The sequence below is a fragment of the Humulus lupulus genome, chromosome 3 (assembly GCF_963169125.1).
Source record: "Humulus lupulus chromosome 3, drHumLupu1.1, whole genome shotgun sequence".
NCBI lineage: Eukaryota > Viridiplantae > Streptophyta > Magnoliopsida > Rosales > Cannabaceae > Humulus > Humulus lupulus.
Genome location: NC_084795.1, coordinates 8,014,027 through 8,032,308, shown reverse-complemented (window position 1 = coordinate 8,032,308; position 18,282 = coordinate 8,014,027). Strand labels below are relative to the sequence as shown.

General features: G+C 35.2%; 1 protein-coding gene across 1 annotated transcript; it reads right to left on the bottom strand.

Annotated features, from left to right (window-relative positions):
- Positions 1-1,149: 1,149 nt before the first annotated feature.
- On the bottom strand, positions 1,150-3,168 carry LOC133821990 (protein PLANT CADMIUM RESISTANCE 2-like). The gene is made up of 4 exons (XM_062254178.1): positions 2,843-3,168; positions 2,636-2,707; positions 2,323-2,535; positions 1,150-1,423 (listed from the first exon to the last, which is right to left on the bottom strand). Exons 1-4 carry the CDS (start codon positions 3,075-3,077, stop codon positions 1,338-1,340), a joined length of 606 nt encoding a protein of 201 aa, XP_062110162.1. The 5' UTR covers positions 3,078-3,168; the 3' UTR covers positions 1,150-1,337.
- Between the last annotated feature and the right edge of the window lie 15,114 nt (positions 3,169-18,282).

Below are 18,282 nucleotides of genomic sequence, written 5' to 3'. Positions count from 1 at the left end.
CTATCAATTATGTATTTAATATTTCTTTTCTCTGAGTTTTATTTTCAACCTGTTCTTTTTTTTTTTCAAAATAAATCATTTATAATAACTTTTTATTTTTAAACTATTGCATGTATCTTTTCTATATAATAAATGTGTAGATAATGGAAATTTTTTATTTTAACGGTTTTTTATTTTTTAATGTTAACTTTAACAGAATATTCTTATATTTAACAAAATATTCTTATATTTAACGGTAGTTTGTAAACCCTTAATCTTAAATAAAATAAAATAAATAATTAAAAAAATTAAAATAGGATATTTTTTAGATATTTTACAATGATAATTATTTAAAAATAATAAATAATTAAATAAATTAAAATATGATATTTTTTAGATATTTTACAATGATAATTATTTTAAAATAATAAATAATTAAACAAATTAAAATATGATATTTTTGAAATATTTTAAAATAATAATTATTTAAAAATAATAAAATCATACGTTTTATAATGTAAATAAAATTTAATTAAACTTAAACTTACTTATTAGAATAATATCATATTAAACATATAATATAATCTACTATGAATTAGCAACAGATTGCATTTTTTTAAAATATAGCAAGAAACTTAATTTTAAAATCTACGTATAATATTTAATATTACATTAAACATATAATATATAATTTCTTGTTATTACCCCAAATTCAAAAACTAGAACAAACATAAACTTAAACAAAAATAAATAAATTATTTAATTAAAATATAATATTTATTTGAAATTTATATGACATTAATATAAATTTAATAAAAATAATTAATAAATTCTATAAATAAAACTAAGCAAGCATGCATTTTACAAATTGTTTGTATCTAGTATATATAAATATATATATATATTAATAAAAAAACTCCATGATATTTTATAATTGCAATAATAGTAATTATTTTTCACACATGTATATCTTCTAATCATTAACAATATATATATATATATATTAATTAACCCTGCATTTAAGTTTTAATTTAAGCCAAATAAATTTAAATCCTCACATATATACATTGAAATACATAATTGATATTATAGGTTCAAAATCGCATCTCATGATGTGTAATTGAATGAAGTTTGTCCATTTCAAAAAAGAAAAATGAAAGAAGTACAATATTGAACTCGGCAAAATATTGTTTTTTTCCTTCCAATATAGATGCAACATATTTATACATGTTGATATACTTATTACAACACAAAAATGTAATTAATAATAACATAAACCCAGCACAAACTCGATTAATCTAATTTAAATACATAATTAATATTATACATAGAAGAAGCTAATTATTATATATAAATGATTAACGAGTCATGCATCCTTCCACAGCTGGAGGCACGGGACCCATTGCCACCTCACGATTCTTCTCCTCCGCATTTCCATGCCAACCTATCCAAAATTAAATAAAAAAGTCATCATCAATAATTATCTTCTTAATAATATAAACAAAAATAAAAAATAACTTAATTCGTAAATCCCATATTTGAAATGACAGTGTTGTTAAAATCATTTGTTGTTTGCTTAATTCTCTAATAATATTTTATTATTATAATTAGGACCGACTAAACTATTTACTTAGGAAACCCACTTTGCATTAGGACTGAGCATAAAATTCGAAAAATCGAAAAAACCGTATACACCAACCTTCTGAACACCGAAAAAATCGAAACCAATTAAACCGAACACCGAAAAAACCGCCAACAGCGCAAACCACCACTATTCGGTCGGTTTGAAAATTTTGTGTGGACCGACCGGCGAAACCGAAACCGACCGAACAATATAATATTATATAATTATTAAAATTATTAAATAAAATAAAAAAATCTGAAATTATGTTCTATATATTTTTGTTTTAAAAATGCACAAAAATGGATTCCAATAATTCAAATTTTTTAGTTTTTTAACTAAAATTTTTAAAAAAATAATAAATTCGGTTTGGTTGGTTCCAAAACAGTCGGTTTTTTCTTTTAAATAGTTTAGTCGGTCAGTTTTTGGATTGCACCAATTCGAACCGAAAACCGAATTCTGGATTTTATGTTATGAAAAAACTGCCCAAACCGACCGATGCTAACTCCTAACTCGCTTTATTGGCTGTGATGTGATTATTTTTATTTGTAGTCTAGAATGGGAGTCAAGATATTTCTTTTTTTCCTACTTTTCAAACCGTATTAAAGTCTAAACGCGCCACTATTAATTATTTTTATATAATATTCATTACTTTATAATTGTAATATGATATTACATTTTTATACATATTTTAAAATAAATATATATATACAGAAACATACCAATTTCCATGTTGTATCCACGGTTCTGGAGCTCACGGTACTCTTGGCACAAGGCACAGCTTTCACAGAAGCAATGAGTCAAGCAATCGTTGCAAGGGCTCTCATGGAGACTGTGTTGCTGCCTCATCTTTGATCTATAGAAGCACGAATAACAGCACGAACATCCGGTCACACACATTATCAGTGTGTACAGAGCCCCACTCGCTCCACATGCTACAATTACATATTATTAATTCATTCATTAATATTCATAATCATAATCATAATCATAATTAATCAATAATTAATAATCTCAACTACTATAATTACTTACAAGTAGATCCCTTATCTACGATCTCAGCAATTTGGCCGAAGGTAATGCAAGGGCACCAGCAAGTTATGCAGCCTAATTGATTATTTGGACAAAGAAAACAAAGAAAGAAAGAGATTTAGATATTGAATATATATGTATATGATACGACGGCGTTTTGGTTATAAAGAAAAAGATATGTGAAGTAGTAGTAGTAGTAGTATTACTCACAGTTTTTGACATCGGAGAAGCAATCGCAGAGGCCGGTGGACCAGGGGACGAGAGGTCTGGGGCGGGGAGGAAGGGGTTGTCCGGTGTGGGATGTGCCGTAGCTGCTTCCGTCGCCGCCTCCGCTATAGTATGTGCCGGAGGAGCTCACCGGAATCCCCGTTGGGGTGTACTCCGGCGCCTGAGCTGGTGGTACTGTGTACTTCTCGTATGTTGGCTTTTGGTCATACGAATTCATGGTGACTTTACTTTTGAGATTTGAGAGAAAGAGAGAGAGAGTATTAGATGAGATGAGATGAGATGATGAATCTGCAGCAGTGTAGGTACTAAAAAATGTGTCGTTGTCCTTATTTATAATTCTACGCCTAGCTTGTAGTCGCCTCCCTTGAAAAAAATAATATAATAAACAATCGTATAGTTGACGTATAATACAGGGTGTTAAATCATAATAATATATCTAGACTTGTTACCATTTTGTGTGGTTATTTGATATTTAAATTACCCAATTTTATTATCGATTAGTAATATTTTATAATATTTATTAAATTAAAATATATAATATCAATAGATATTAAAATATATAATATTTTGTGGTAGTGAACACCACTAGTTACAGTTAATATTTCTCTTTTATTTAATATTAAAAATTAATTAAACACAACAATTAATGCGATTTATTCATTGCTTTTAGGACCAAAATGTGGTGGAAAATAAACACAACATCTATATATTTCATTAGTTTTTTTATTTACTAATAAAAAAAACAACTTTGAGGATTCTTTCAAAAAAAAAAAATTGTTAGTAATATTTTCTTCGTCGTTCTGTTTTAAACTATCATAGTATGTGTGTTTAACTTAAATAGTAATAATTTTTTAATAATATTATAAATAATTAAGAAAATTCAATTATGAAAACATGAGATAAAATTGAATTTAACTTTTCTTAATAATGTATTGAATTTAAATGGATTGATTATTATGATAGAATGATTATTGAGTAAGGAACGGTTTAGAAAAGAAGAAAAGTCTACGCCTGCATTGGTTGACTTAGTCAAGGTTGATCGTTTGATTGAACCTTCCTTTACAGTTACAGCTACGCGCAAAAGAACAAGATAAGATCCAACTCTAAGGACTTCAAAACACAAAAGAGGAAAAACCATGGGTCCTTCTGAAAAGGACAATTGGGGACGTTATTGGCAACGAGTCTACAAAGTTTATTTATTTATTTATTTTTATATATTATTATCCAGGAAGAATATTATTTTAAATATACAAATTTTATTTATTTATTTTTATATATATTTGTACATCTTCGATCGTATCGTATAATTGTTGTTTATGTTGACAAAGCACATAGCAATAGGCTAATAGCTGTATTATTAAATAGCGTTTGATATTATTACCGTAACAAAAGATTGAACATAAAAATTGTAATTGAAAATATTAACTATTTGTAGTGTAAATATTTTATAGAAAATTTGTGTCACAAATACTTATTTAGTTTGATTTGTTGCACTTAAAAATACTTAAAAGTAAAAAATTTAGCAAAAAAAATACATGTGGCAGCCACGTGGCCGCACCTAACTGACCCAATAAGGTGCAACTACGTATGTTTCTGGATAGAATTAACGGTCAGAAACCTACAGCACCAAATCTATAATAGCAAGTATTTTTGCTGCTAAAAATTTTATTTAGACATTTAAGTGCAACAAATTAAAGTATACTGGAAATTTCCTTGGAATAAATAATATATGATTATATTTTGACCTTTTTTTATTGAGGTAGTAAATAACAATGAGATTTGCGTATGTAATTACAAAAATATTTTAGAGTTTGAGCTTAAATAAATGACTCATTAAAACAAATGTAATTATTTATCAATATCATTTTTTTATCACAATTAAAACATTTATAGCAATTTAGTGATGTACGGGGAAGAAATTAATTATAACGAAAAGTATAGTTATATACAAAAAATTATATCTGGTTGATTATCAATTTTAATCACTATTAGGTCTAATTTGACATTTCATTGCAATTTTCATTCAACTTCCTATAGCTCAAATATGTGTTTGTCCCCAAAAATTATATATGCTTGTGTTTGTATGTATTTGTTACAATTTTTTAATGCAAGTTTAAGCTATTTTTACAAGAATTATGCATTTATGAGATAATAATTTATGTATAAATAATATTTTTGTCTCCGAATTATGACCAATTTAAATTGTGCTCCACGAATGATTAACGATGTTAAAAATTCATCTCAAATTATATACGACATTAAAATGTGATATTTTTGTTAGATTTCTCCTAAGTAACTAACAGAATGACAACGTGACATGTTAGTCGTTGATGTACGTCGTTGATGTTGCAATGTCCGTGTAGAATAATTAGCATTTTTGTCCCACAAACTTTGACCACTACTAAATTGTGTCCCTTTCATTAAAAAAATTACAAAAAAAATAAATTTAAAATATTAAGAAAATAAAAATTACCTAAAATTTTTAAATTAATTAAATAAATTTTTTAATATTAAAAAATTAACAATCTAATTAATAAAAATTAATTTTTATAACCTTTTATTTTCTTTTTTCAATATAAAATAACTCTATTTGAAAATTAAAATTAAATCCTAAAACTAAGACTTTTCCTTCCTTCCTTCTACTCGTCATCTTCTTCTTCTTCTATACTAGATTCGTTCCATCCTAACCACCCAATGTTCTATAATGAGATAGATGGTTGGAGGACATGATGGAGATGGTTTGATTTTCTTAATCTTTTAAAATGATTTTTTAAGGTTTTAATTATATTTTTTAAGAAAAAATAGCTTGATTTTTTATAAAAAAGCACAACAACAACAAAAAAAATGGCTTTTATTTCGGTTTTTAAGTTGGATTTACTTTAATTTTCGCTAAAATTCGCAACCGCAGTAGTTCGGAGCGAAGTAAAAAATAATTAAAAACCAAAGTGAAAAATAGGCTTTCTACTTCGGTTATTATGTAAAAAGCGAAATGGAAAGTGGGGATTCTACTTCGGTTTTTACATAATAACCGAAGTAGAAAGTGGGGTACGCTTCCTTGGTGCCCCTTTTTTTTTAATAATTATTTCTAATTATTTTTAAATGGCCCAATTCTATTTTTATATTTTTTTTTGCCCTAATTTTTTAAATAGTCTAATTATATGAATTTATAGTTATATATATTTTTACAATTTGAATATGTTTATTTTCATTTAATTTATAACAGAAATAAAAATCACAAAACTTATACACTTAGAATTAAAATTCTTATAAAATAAAATATTTATACATTCACATAATTGTTAAGTAGAATAACGTAATCATTCATATATACATTCACATAATTGTAATTAAGTAAAATAACCTAAAACTTTATATATACATTCACATAAAACTAAAGATATGTATAAACAAAATAGTCTTACTAATAAATGTAAGTCATCAATCGCCTTAACTATTCTTGTTGGATTGGCAAGATGTCCTCCCAACTCTTGGCGAAAATTTGGCTACTAGTAACTTTGTCATTTAGTTCATTCTACGAAACAAACCATTGATAGATTAAATTAGTAACTTGTAACAACACTTAAAAAAAATTCCTACTTTGCTTTAAAACACTTACAACTCTTTCTTCAATTTTTTTGTCCAAATTATCTTCGACAAGAGTCTTCTTCGTTTCTCGTGCTCTTATCCAAATTTCATATCCATCTACATCTTTCACTCTTAGTTCTTTATTCTAGGACATCCAACATAATTGAAGTTTAATTATTAAATTTTCCTAAGTCTAACAAACTTGCGGTAGCATAACAACTACATTTTAACATCTCAAAAAATTTAAAAACATGTAAATAACACACAAAATATCTCGACATAGTATGCGAATTGAAAAAGGAAAAAAATTAATAAAATCTATAAAAAATTTGCACAGTTTCCTTTGTTTTTGTAGCATATCTCAATTTTATAATTATATATAAATTCAACACAAACAAACACAAAATCAACACACATAATTCCATCCTTATATCACCGCCAACAACAAATTTCCCAGAATCTACTTCACTAAAGTAAAACATGCATGATTTAACTCTAATTTTATAAATAAATATTGCAATAGTAATAAATAAAATTTAAAGATTACTCACCTCCAATATTACTCTTGAAGTCACCCAAAATCAATACCAAATTGGCAACTAAATCAACAACCCTACTAAAAAGCTTAAACAAAAACAAATAAAAATCAATTACATAATTAATTAAACTAGTTACATAATCATCAAACACATATCAAGCTAGCTAGTTATAGAAAATAAAAAACAAATGTCACTAATAATCCAAACATTTCAAGTTCTAACATTGGCAACAATATTATCTATTGAAGCTATGTTTAGAAATTTAAATAACAAGTTACAACAATTTTTAATATAATTAATAACATTATATAAAATAACAACATAAATAAATAAAAATATAACAAAAATATACTAAAAAACAAGTATTAAATTCAGAATAATATAAAAAAGATTAACACAAACAAAGTTTTAAGGTAACAAACCTTCTTTGATGCTCAAAATAATCTCTAAATCAATATTAGCAACTCTAAAACCTATATATAATAAACACATTATATCTATAAGAAGAAAAAAAATATGAAAATAATATAGAAAAAAAAAATCATACAAACAAAGATTTAGTGATTCATACCTTTTTTGAAGCTCAATAACACATTTTAATATAAGAAAACCAGTCAAAGTCCAATAACAATACCCATTTTGGAACCCTAAAAATACCCACACCCAAAGTCTTTATTTTCTCCCTCAAAAATAAAAATGGAACTAATATTTCTGTTTTTAAGTAAGAAAAATGGTTTCAAATAGTAAAAAAAAAACATAAAAAATGGTATATTTAGTGAAACCCTCGTGGGAGTACGACAACAATTGAGGTTTTCTAGGTTTGGCGTTTGAGATTTTTGCTTCAGAGAGACAAATGAGGCGAGAGCTATATATTAAGGGTATTAAAACTCTTTTACTTCAGTTTTTATATAAAAACCAAAGTAAAAAGTACCTGTAACGACCCAAAATCACTAATATGGCTTAAGAGCCCTGATTAATGTGTTGGGATGGCATAAGTGGCTTATGTGTGAATTTATTAGTTTAATGCATGATTATGTGATAAGCATGTTTGTATGATTATATGTGATATTTGTGAGAACCACATTATTATGTGGGTAAATCTGCAGCATGCGACTTGAGGCGATCCTAGGAGCTAGTTAGTAGGAAAGTCACAACGGGGCCTAATATTTGACTTGGGGCAAGTCAAGGGGTATTTTAGGTATTGGACAGTTATTTAGGTTATCGAGTTATGGAAATAAATAATTGGAGATATATTTGAGGTTAGGAAGTTTAGGCGGGAATACTGGGGAACTTTACCATTTTACCCTCAGGGACGTTTCCAGTACCCCGAGCCTCAGGATTGGTTTAATTGCTTAAGGATAGATAGATAAGACTTAGAAAAACAGTGGAAACTCAAGGAACCAACCATTTCCTTTCTCTCTCCCTCTCTCTTCTTCTCTCTTAAGGAAATCACTGAAAACTAAGGGGATTCAGCTGGGAATTCAATGGATTGAGCTGGAGTTTTAAAGGATTAACTCATTGGAAACTAGGGAATCAAACTAGAAACTAAGGTAAGCACTGAATTTCATTTTTGATCAGTTGACTATGAGGTTTTTGGGTTGAAATCTAAGGGCTCTTAGGTTCTTAATTTCAAGGTTGAATTAAGGCAAGAAGCTTGAGAGTTAGCCCAGAATTTGCTTAGAGAAGTGGTTCTGCAGTGAAGGTAAGCTTGAATTCATGATCTAATGGTTGAATTATGGTGTTTTCATGGCTGGTTTTTATGTTCTTGAGCTTCTGGGTTTCAGAAATTAAAATGGTATTTTAATGAGTTTTTAAGCTAGGTTTTTGCTGGATTATGTTGCTAGAATCATGTTAGAAGTTTTGTGATCAATGGGTTTTGGAATTAGGATGGCTTTAGGTGGTTTTGAGCAAGGTTGGGATGTTAAAAATGGTGGATTTTCTGGGCACGAGGGGCTGGGCCGCGACTCTGTTCTAGAGTGTCGCGGCCCTGCGAAGCAAAGAAGGGCCAAGGAGGCTCTGCAGTAGGGAAGCGCTGCGGCACCACAGGGCAGGGCCGCGGCACATGTCTGTGGTCAGAGAGGCCTAGCCTCTGTTTTAGAGGGCGGGCCGCAGCGCAAGTTTTTAGGGCCACGACCCTAAGGGCATTTTTGGTTATTTGAAGGTTTTAAGCACATGAACCTAACCTAGGGTGCTCGGGATCGATTCCACCACCGTGCTTGGTGGAATTCGATGTCCCGGGAGCTAGAACCTTGCCCGGAAACCTTTATTCGAATATTAATGGAATCCCTTATCTTGGTTGTGACTAGGTAAAAGCTAGGGCTCAGGAGACAGATCGTGCTCAAGGGGCATCTCACGTAATCGAAGCGTTTGGAAATTTAAGGTAAGAAAACTGCACCCGGTTGTGGATTCATAATGGGACTAAGGGTTCCCTAATTTGTATGCCTTATAGAGGATGGTATTATGCCATGTGAATAGTAAACAAACGACCTAAGAGTGCCGAAGTTTACATTAGCGCACAGGGCGCGGATTGGCCATTGGTAGATTAGGACAGCTTATTATGCACTGAGCTCGGTTTAAGTGGGCCGGAGTCAGTGGGGAAAATAGAGGGTGCGACCTAAGGGTGTCGACCCTATTTATTATGTAATCTGGTTGTTGTGGTTGATTGTTGAATATGATATGTTGAATGGCTAATTGTTAGCTTGTGAATTCATGTTTATGTTAATGAGTTATATGTTTATTAGAGATTGCTAAATGTTTAAACATGCTTAAAGGGTTTATGATTATTATCAGTACTTGTGTTATGATACTACGCTTTCTTGCTGGGCCTTGGCTCATGGGTGCTTCGTGGTGCAGGTAAAGGCAAGGGCAAGCTTGATCAGCCCTGATTTAGAGAGCTCTGGGAGCAGAATGTACATGAACAGCTGCGCAGCCGCCACGGTTGAGGGGAGGCAGGGACAGGAGAACCATAAACATCTGTTTTGCCTTTAGAATAGCTAGTGGTTGTCTGTACACTGGAAATTTTGTAAACAGACTTTTAAATGCTGTTTCTTTTGGGATCCCATGTTTAAAATGTTAAATTGTATGAAAAGTATATTTTGAGACCAAAACCCTTTTAACCCGAGCGCATTAATGATTTTTAGCAAACATGTTTTTTTTAATTAAATGACTTGATTAGCAAGTCCTTCACCTTTATAAGTACACAGTGCAGCGGTCTTGGCTATCCAGGGCGTTACAACTTGGTATCAGAGCGTCCTAGGTTTAAGGGTTTCAGAAGACCGGCTGGACATGTACATTCATGGCTAGAGACAAGCTCAATTTAGGGTTTGGTAATGTGTATTTGTGCTTATATGCTTGTATGCTTGAAATGACTTATGAATGTTGTTATTTGTTGGATTAATAGGAAGTATGAGATACTGATAAGGCCTGGCCCTTGACTGTTGTGTGAAGATATGGAGGCATGCTTATTAGCATTGTCGTGCAGGTAAATGAATATTTGAATGATTAACTGTACATTGTGTATGGATGGGTGTTTATATCTTAGTTGCTGTGTGGAATTGTTGGAGCATGCTTATTAGCATTGCCGAGCATGTGAATAAATGCTTATATCTTGATTGTTTGTGATTGGTTATGTTCCTTTGGTGGAATTGGAAGAAGCTTTTACCCTGTCATTATAGTCTGGCACTAACCCGATCATTATTCTAATCTCCTTTCATATGAAAGAAACCCTGACAAACCACCTAGAAACACATTCAGAACTTACAAACTAATTCAGTCTGTCTTGATTTCACTACCACAATCTAAGTGGTATCCACCACACTAGCTAAGAGCTCTATGCATTTCCCTGCAACAAAACTCTAGCTCTCACTACAGATGTCATAAGCATACAGAACCATGCACCATGCCAACTACCACCAGGCTTCCTACTCTTAAGTCCAAAATTTATTATCCCTTCCCTTGCCATTTAAAATTGCTTCATGATTAATTAACCAATCCATATCCTGGATTAAACCAAAGCCAGTCATAACCAACTCTATTAAAATCACTGAGAAGTCTCTTTTTGTTTCATAACCCAACTCATCTTTTATGTCACCAATACAATATTTCCTTCCCATCACAACATAACCATGTGATCTATGTATACCATCTTTATACCTTTCTCTATATGCACTAACAAAGGAATAGCATGGCACCAAAGCCAAACAGCATAACTCAGAACTCAAAACTAGAAAACTGACCTACCACCCCTGAGGAACTAGTCTCAGTCTCTGATTCCGACTGCATCAGAATGAACACTCGAGCTTGGGTCAAGCTACCTCTCCCCTTTTGCTCATCCTTCCTTCGTATTAGGAAATTCCTCTTACGATGTCCAAACATATTACATGAGAAACATGCCCTTGCTCGACATTCTCCCAAATGACGCCTCTTGCACCGCGTGCATATTGGACGAGTCTTCCAACTTTCATTCATACTTGTTCCAATAAGTGGAGGTACCACTATTTGAGCTCCGTGCACCCTGGCACTCTGCAGCCCAATCTGATATCTTGCACTCTCATAAGCAAGAGCCTTCCCTACCACCTGAGCATAGGTAAAGACTTCATGCACTGGGGCAACTCTAATGCCCTGAACTATTCTGGGATTCAACCCCTGAATAAACCTTTCCTTCCGAGCTACATCTGTGGGTACCATGTCAAAAGCAAACTTGGCCAACCCATCAAATTTAGTAACATACTCGGTCACTGATGCATTACCCTGAACAAGATTCAGAAACTCATTCATCTTAATGGTCTTAGCTACATCACAATAATACTTCTCATTAAACAGCTGCCTGAATTCTTTCCAGTCCATCACAGCTGTATCTCGTGTCTGGGATACCACCTCCCACCACGTCCGGGCATCATCTCACAGTACACACGTAGCACAAATCACCCTATCGTGACCCACCAGTCCCATACTATCAAGAATGGAACTGATCATGCCCATCCATTGCTCAGCTCTGAATGGATCTAGGCCTCCCTCGAAGACTAGAGGGTAATACTTCTGGAATCTTCCACAGAGGAATTCCCATCTTCTCTCAACCCTAAGCTGAGCCAAAACTGGTGCCACTCCTGGCACAACAAAAGAAGAAGTGCTCCCCAACAGATTCCGTTGTTGCTTCAAACACCTAATCTCTTCCTCATGCCTCTGCAACTTTGATTGCAAATCTGTAACCATTTGCTGAAAATTCATAGAAGAAGATGAAGAACTGATACCCTGGCTGTAACCCCCATCCTCATTATAACCACCACCAGGCCTCATTATCTGCCTTGAATATAAACCTGCTGATTGAATCTGCAGTCAATAACTTGACCCATTAATCATGATGAGCATATCAAGAGCTTTTCCCCACGGGATAAATCTTACCAAACCACAATCATTAACCACTTGCAGTGCTAAAAACATGCCCACGACATTCACATATCAATCATAATCACTGTTCTTCCAACATCCATACCATGCCTCCAATTCCAGCATGAAAATATCACAATTATATATTCACAAAGCAGGTAATCATATAATCACATCCATATATATATATATTCACGGAGCATATAATCATTTAATCAAGAGCCAAGCTCTATCAGAATCTCATGCTCCCTAATACAATGTGCAGGTAAAGCATTTACATTCTATTTAAGTAGTTAAGCACATAACTACAAAAATAGTTACCATTCCCTGAGTGAAGCTATCTTCAGTGACGAGTGTACATGCCCAGCTTGTCTTCAGGAACCATAAACCTTGTTCACTCTGATACCAAGTTGTAACACCTTAAACTCCAGGGACCGTTACAGTGTGCCTTCTAAGTAGTGCTAAACTCGCTAATCGAGTCATTTGGCCAAAATCGTGTAACTAAGTATGATTAGCAGTTTAGGGATTAATATTTTTGGATAAGATATAACGTTCATTAGAACGTTTAATATATATATATATATCGGGATCCCAAAATTATAATTTCAGAGTCTACTACAAGAAAATATTTACAACAGGCCGATCTAAGCGGCAAAACAGGGTTAAACCCTAGTTCCTCTTCAAACCTCGGCCGTGGTGGACGAGCAGCTGCATATGTACACATCATCACCTAAGCTCTCCAACTCAAGAATGGTCCAGCTTTCTTTTGCCTTTACCTGCACCACATAGCACCCGTGAGTCGAAGCCCAGCAAGAAAACTTAATATGCTCATGAACAGTTATAACATGTCATCAGATCATAAGGCACACGCCTAGCAGATATAGCCCTATACAGTAGGCAAATGAGTTCACGTAATGTTGAGTATAACACATCAACCAATGATCATAATAATCATCCAGGACCTTCAGTACAAAATAGAAACGTAACATTGAGTATAACACATCAACCAATGATCATAATAACCATCCAGGACTTTCAGTCCAAACGAATAGGTGACAGTCGCAAAAGTCACTAAGTTGGGTCTAGCTCCCTTTAGCCTTGTGACGATAGGGTCACTGGGGCTTAATAGATAAGTGAACTTTTATTAGTTCGAACAGGATAGGTGCATGATGATTAGTCACCAACATAACCTTCCTCATGACCATAGAGTCATAACCCTGGAACATCGTTCCCTAGCCATGTGACAAGCAGTCACTGGGGCCCTAGGCCCTAGCTTTAGTAACTAGTCTTAGACTAGACAAGCGCTTATAAGTTCGTCGACCTTAGGGTCGGTCCAGCGTTAATGCCTTAGAGCCATTCAACGCGGATATCGATTAGATCTAATCTTCATTTGGCTCGGCATTCATGACACTATGCCATTTATGACTCTTAGGTCTGTATCCCTGACTAGTCAGTGCCATAAACAAGTAAGCAATGCCACCAAACATATATCACATATCCAATATCCGAATACAAGGCATTCAACATGCTTACTTAACAGGTACTAGTACAATTAGGACCATGCATAAACACAGAGGCTCAAGCTCCGAACAATATCATACCCAATATACAAAGCATGTCCTAATCACATGGTCCTCATGCATCATATGCATCATATTTAACCACCTGACATGCCTCAACAATAATCATGCATGCCACATTTAATAATCCAACATGCACTAATAATAACCATGCATGTCACATTTAATCAACCAACATGCATCAAGAGCAACCACGCATGTCACATATACACAGGGTGCAATTTTCTTACCTCAGATTCGAGCTAGAATCAATATAAGAACGACCCTTGAGAACGATCAACCTTTAAGCCCTTAGCGGTCACCTAGTCATAACCAAATATGGGACAACATCAATAAAAATGATCAACATAGGTTTCCAAACCAAAATTTAGCCTTGGGACATCAATCCAAACTAATCCAAGAAGTAGGAACCATCCCGAGGCCTAAAACTATGTTCCCGGGATCAAAACACACAAACGGGCTCAACCCTGCCCAAGAGCCGCGGCCCCCAGCAAAACCTGAAGCAAGCGCTGCAGTGCCCAACACCAAGGGCCGCGGAGCCCAGCAAGAGCAAAACCACTCCACCAGCTTCATCGAGCTAGGGTCGCGGCCCCCAACCCTGGGCCATCCCCAAACACAATTTTCAACTTCCCAAATCCTCCAAAAACATGCCTAAACATTCCCAAATCATCAAATCAAAGTTCCCAAGCTTCCCAATGGTCCAAGACCATCAAAATCCAAGGCTCAATCGAACAAAAAACTCAACGATTCACAAAAGCCAATTCTAAGCTTAGAAACTCAAAACTTTAAACTTAGATTACCTTCGATTGGGTTGCTTTCCATCGAATCTTTCGATTAAGAAGCTTCTAATCTTTCCTAGGATCACTATGCCTCGACCCTCGCTTGATTCCGACTCCTAGAACTCAAGATTTCTTCAAAAAGGCTTCGAACGGTAAAATGAGCTAACAAAGGAGAGAGGAAATGATTTCTAACATACGTTCTATCTGACAAGCTACTTCAAGCTTAAGTAACCTCAAATAAAACCTAGTGCTCGGGGTCCCAAAACACCCCCGGGGTCATTATAGTCAAAACTTCCAGAATTCCATCCTGATCTCAAATATTCCCAATTTATCATCAAATAAACATTCTTATTACCCAATAATCGATCCCATTATGACAAAACCGCTAATCAATAATATAAGATCGTCTCATGCCGAATAGCTCAAGTATATCTCCATAATAATGAAATCTCATTTACAAATTACAATATGCACCCAATTTACAAATATGCCCTCAACAGGCCAAATTACCAAAATGCCCTTACAATTATAAATACCCCCATATGCATGCATCTGTCATCATATAATAATATAATTCACATAAACATGCATATAATCATTTAATACCATAATAAATAAGTTATGGCCATCCTGGCCTCCTAATCAAGGTCTTAAACCTTATTAGGAAATTTGGGGCATTACACCTTATGCCTACTGATGCAGCTAGAAAAGACAGGTTTATTCGAGGGCTTAATGCTATGATAGCTCGGGATGTTAGGATCACAACGATACCTGGGGGAACAACTTATGCCCAGGACGTTGAGAAGGCTCTTACCGCTGAGGAAGCAGAGAATAAGATCTGGAGGGAAAGTGCAGTAAAGCGGGATGGCCGCAGAGTGGTGCCTCTGTAACGCCCTACTTCCTTAGAGCCGTTACTAAGTGAGTTTAAAACGTGCACTTAACTCGCTAATCGAGGTTTTAGATCAAACAGTGTAACTAAGCCATATACTGAGGATAAACTTTAGAAATAAACTCATTTCATTGAAAATCTTAAAAGTTTAATACTTGGGATCCCAAAATACAGTTTAGAAATATTTACAACATACAAACTGAATCAAGTCGACTAAACGACAAAATCTAGGGTTGTTTACAAACATCTCCCAAAATCCACCGGCTGTGGCAGCCAGGCTGGCCAAACATGTACACGCCGCTTCATGCCTGCTACACACGTGGTTAGTTGGCTTTCTCCTTACCCTTACCTGCACCACAGAGCATCTGTGAGCCAAAGCCCAGCAAGAAAACCCACAAACAGATAACATATGCAACACATATATCAAGCATATAAACAGGCCACCAATGGGCTAAACACATACGGCCTAGCCGTCCCAAGCGTTACCAAGCCCTGGGCTCGCGGTCCACACCGTGAGGATATCCCAGGTATCCTTTTAGGGACTCACCCTGGAAACTCGCACTCCACGTGCTCAACACTGCTCCCGGCCCCTTGCCATACTCGGCCTTGCACTCAACATGCCTACCCCCGTTCCCGGCCCCCTTGCCGATCTCGGCCTACACCGTTCCCGGCTCTTGCCGATCATTCACATAATAGCACTCATAGCATAATAAACAAGTACAGAATACTAACAGATACAGTCTAAGGGTCACGCCCTGCAATTCAAACATATTGGGCTCTGCCATGCATACTAGTTCTATTCAAGCACATTGGGCTCAGCCCTGCAAATAAGCTCTATGGGAACAAGGGTCTTCTTACCTGGTCCCGAGCTCTCCGAGCACCGATGTCCCGAGCACAGTCCTCTAGCTCGAGCCTCGCCGAAACTCTGGTCACAACACAATAACCATATCCATCCATCAAGTTCTAATCCATTAAATAACTTCGAGCCATAACTCTAACCTTCGGGACCTTGAATTCTATCAATCCGGGTGATAAAATCCATCCTGAGCCTTAACCATTGAGTTCCCAAGCCTAAACACCCTTAAAAACACAAGCTGGCACTAAGGGCCACGGTTCTACGCTCAAGCATCGCGGCTAACCTCAAATCAGAGGCTAGCATCTCACTGACAACCACACGGGCCGCGCCGTGCCCACCAAGCGCCGCGCCGCACATGAATCCTCTCGGCCTCCCATGGCCGCGCGCGCGCGCACGGGTTGTGGCACGCCCCTCCAAGGGCGGCGGCCCTCACCACCGAACCCAGAATTTCCATCACTTTTCTTGCATTTTTCCTCAGGCTAACACACTTAAAACTTATCTAACAAGCCCAGATAATTAACACAATCATTTCAGCTCAATAACAGCACCAAAACCCCATTGAATCCTACTCCAAAGCTCAACTAAAACACTTAAAACATATCAAACTCAACCAACATGCAACTCTTACAAACCAGCAGTAAATTTAAGCATAATCCTATAATTAAAACTTACCCCTTGCTGAACTCAATCCTTGAAGTTGATCCTCAATCCCCAAGCTTCAAGCTCCTAAGTTTCCTCAGCCCAAATCCTTGCTTAAGCTAGCTTACACCAAATTCCCTTGAGTTGTTTCTTAGAGAGTGAAAGAGAGAGATAAGAATGGTGAGGAGCTAACCTTAGCTCAAAACAGAAGTATAAGTTGGTTCCCCAAAGCTTCTAATTAATTCTCCCTTTTTGTTTTATTCAGCTTAAGTCTATGTGGTTACCTCAAGGCTCGGGGTACCAAAACGTCCCCGAGGGCAAAATGGTAAATTTCCCCAATATTCCTGCCTAGACATTCTATCCTCAAATATATCTCAAAATATTTATTTTCATGTCCCAATAGCCCCTTAACACACCTAGTACCCAAATTACCCCTCGACTCGCCCCTAGTCCGAATCTCAACCCTGTTGTGACTTTCTGACTATCCGCTCACCAGGACTGTCTCAGACTGTGCTGCACAAACATATCTCATATATATAACATTTATCACATTTATCCCCTAATATCCAGACGGGGTCCACATGCACATTTAACTCAACTAAACATGCATCATAATCATATATTCACATAAATCCACATATAGGCATATTAAATCATTTATTGCCCTCCAGGCACACTAATCAAGGCCCTAAGCCCGATTAGCAAATTCGGGTCGATACAACTATCCCCTTCTTACGGAAATTTTGTCCTCGAAATTACTTGAGCAACTCGGGATACCGCTCCCTCATCTCTGACTCAAATCCCCATGTCGCCTCCTCAACCTTGCCGTTTCTCCACAACACTTTCACTAAGGCGATGGTCTTTCTCTGCAAGACTTTATCTTTCCGGTCAAGAATCTGAACCGGCTTCTCCTCATAGGAAAAATCCTGGTCAAGCTCCAGATTCTCAAAACTTAAAGCATGCACATCATGAATCCCTAATAAAGTTGGAGGCATCAATAATCTATAAGCTACCTCTCCAACTCGTTCCAGAATCTTGAAGGGCCAACAAACCTAGGGCTCAACTTGCCCTGAACACCAAACCGTTTCACACCCCTACATTTCAGGTCTAAATAACTTTTCTATCAACTCTGGGAGGCGATCATATGCGCTCTAATCTTCTCATTCGCCT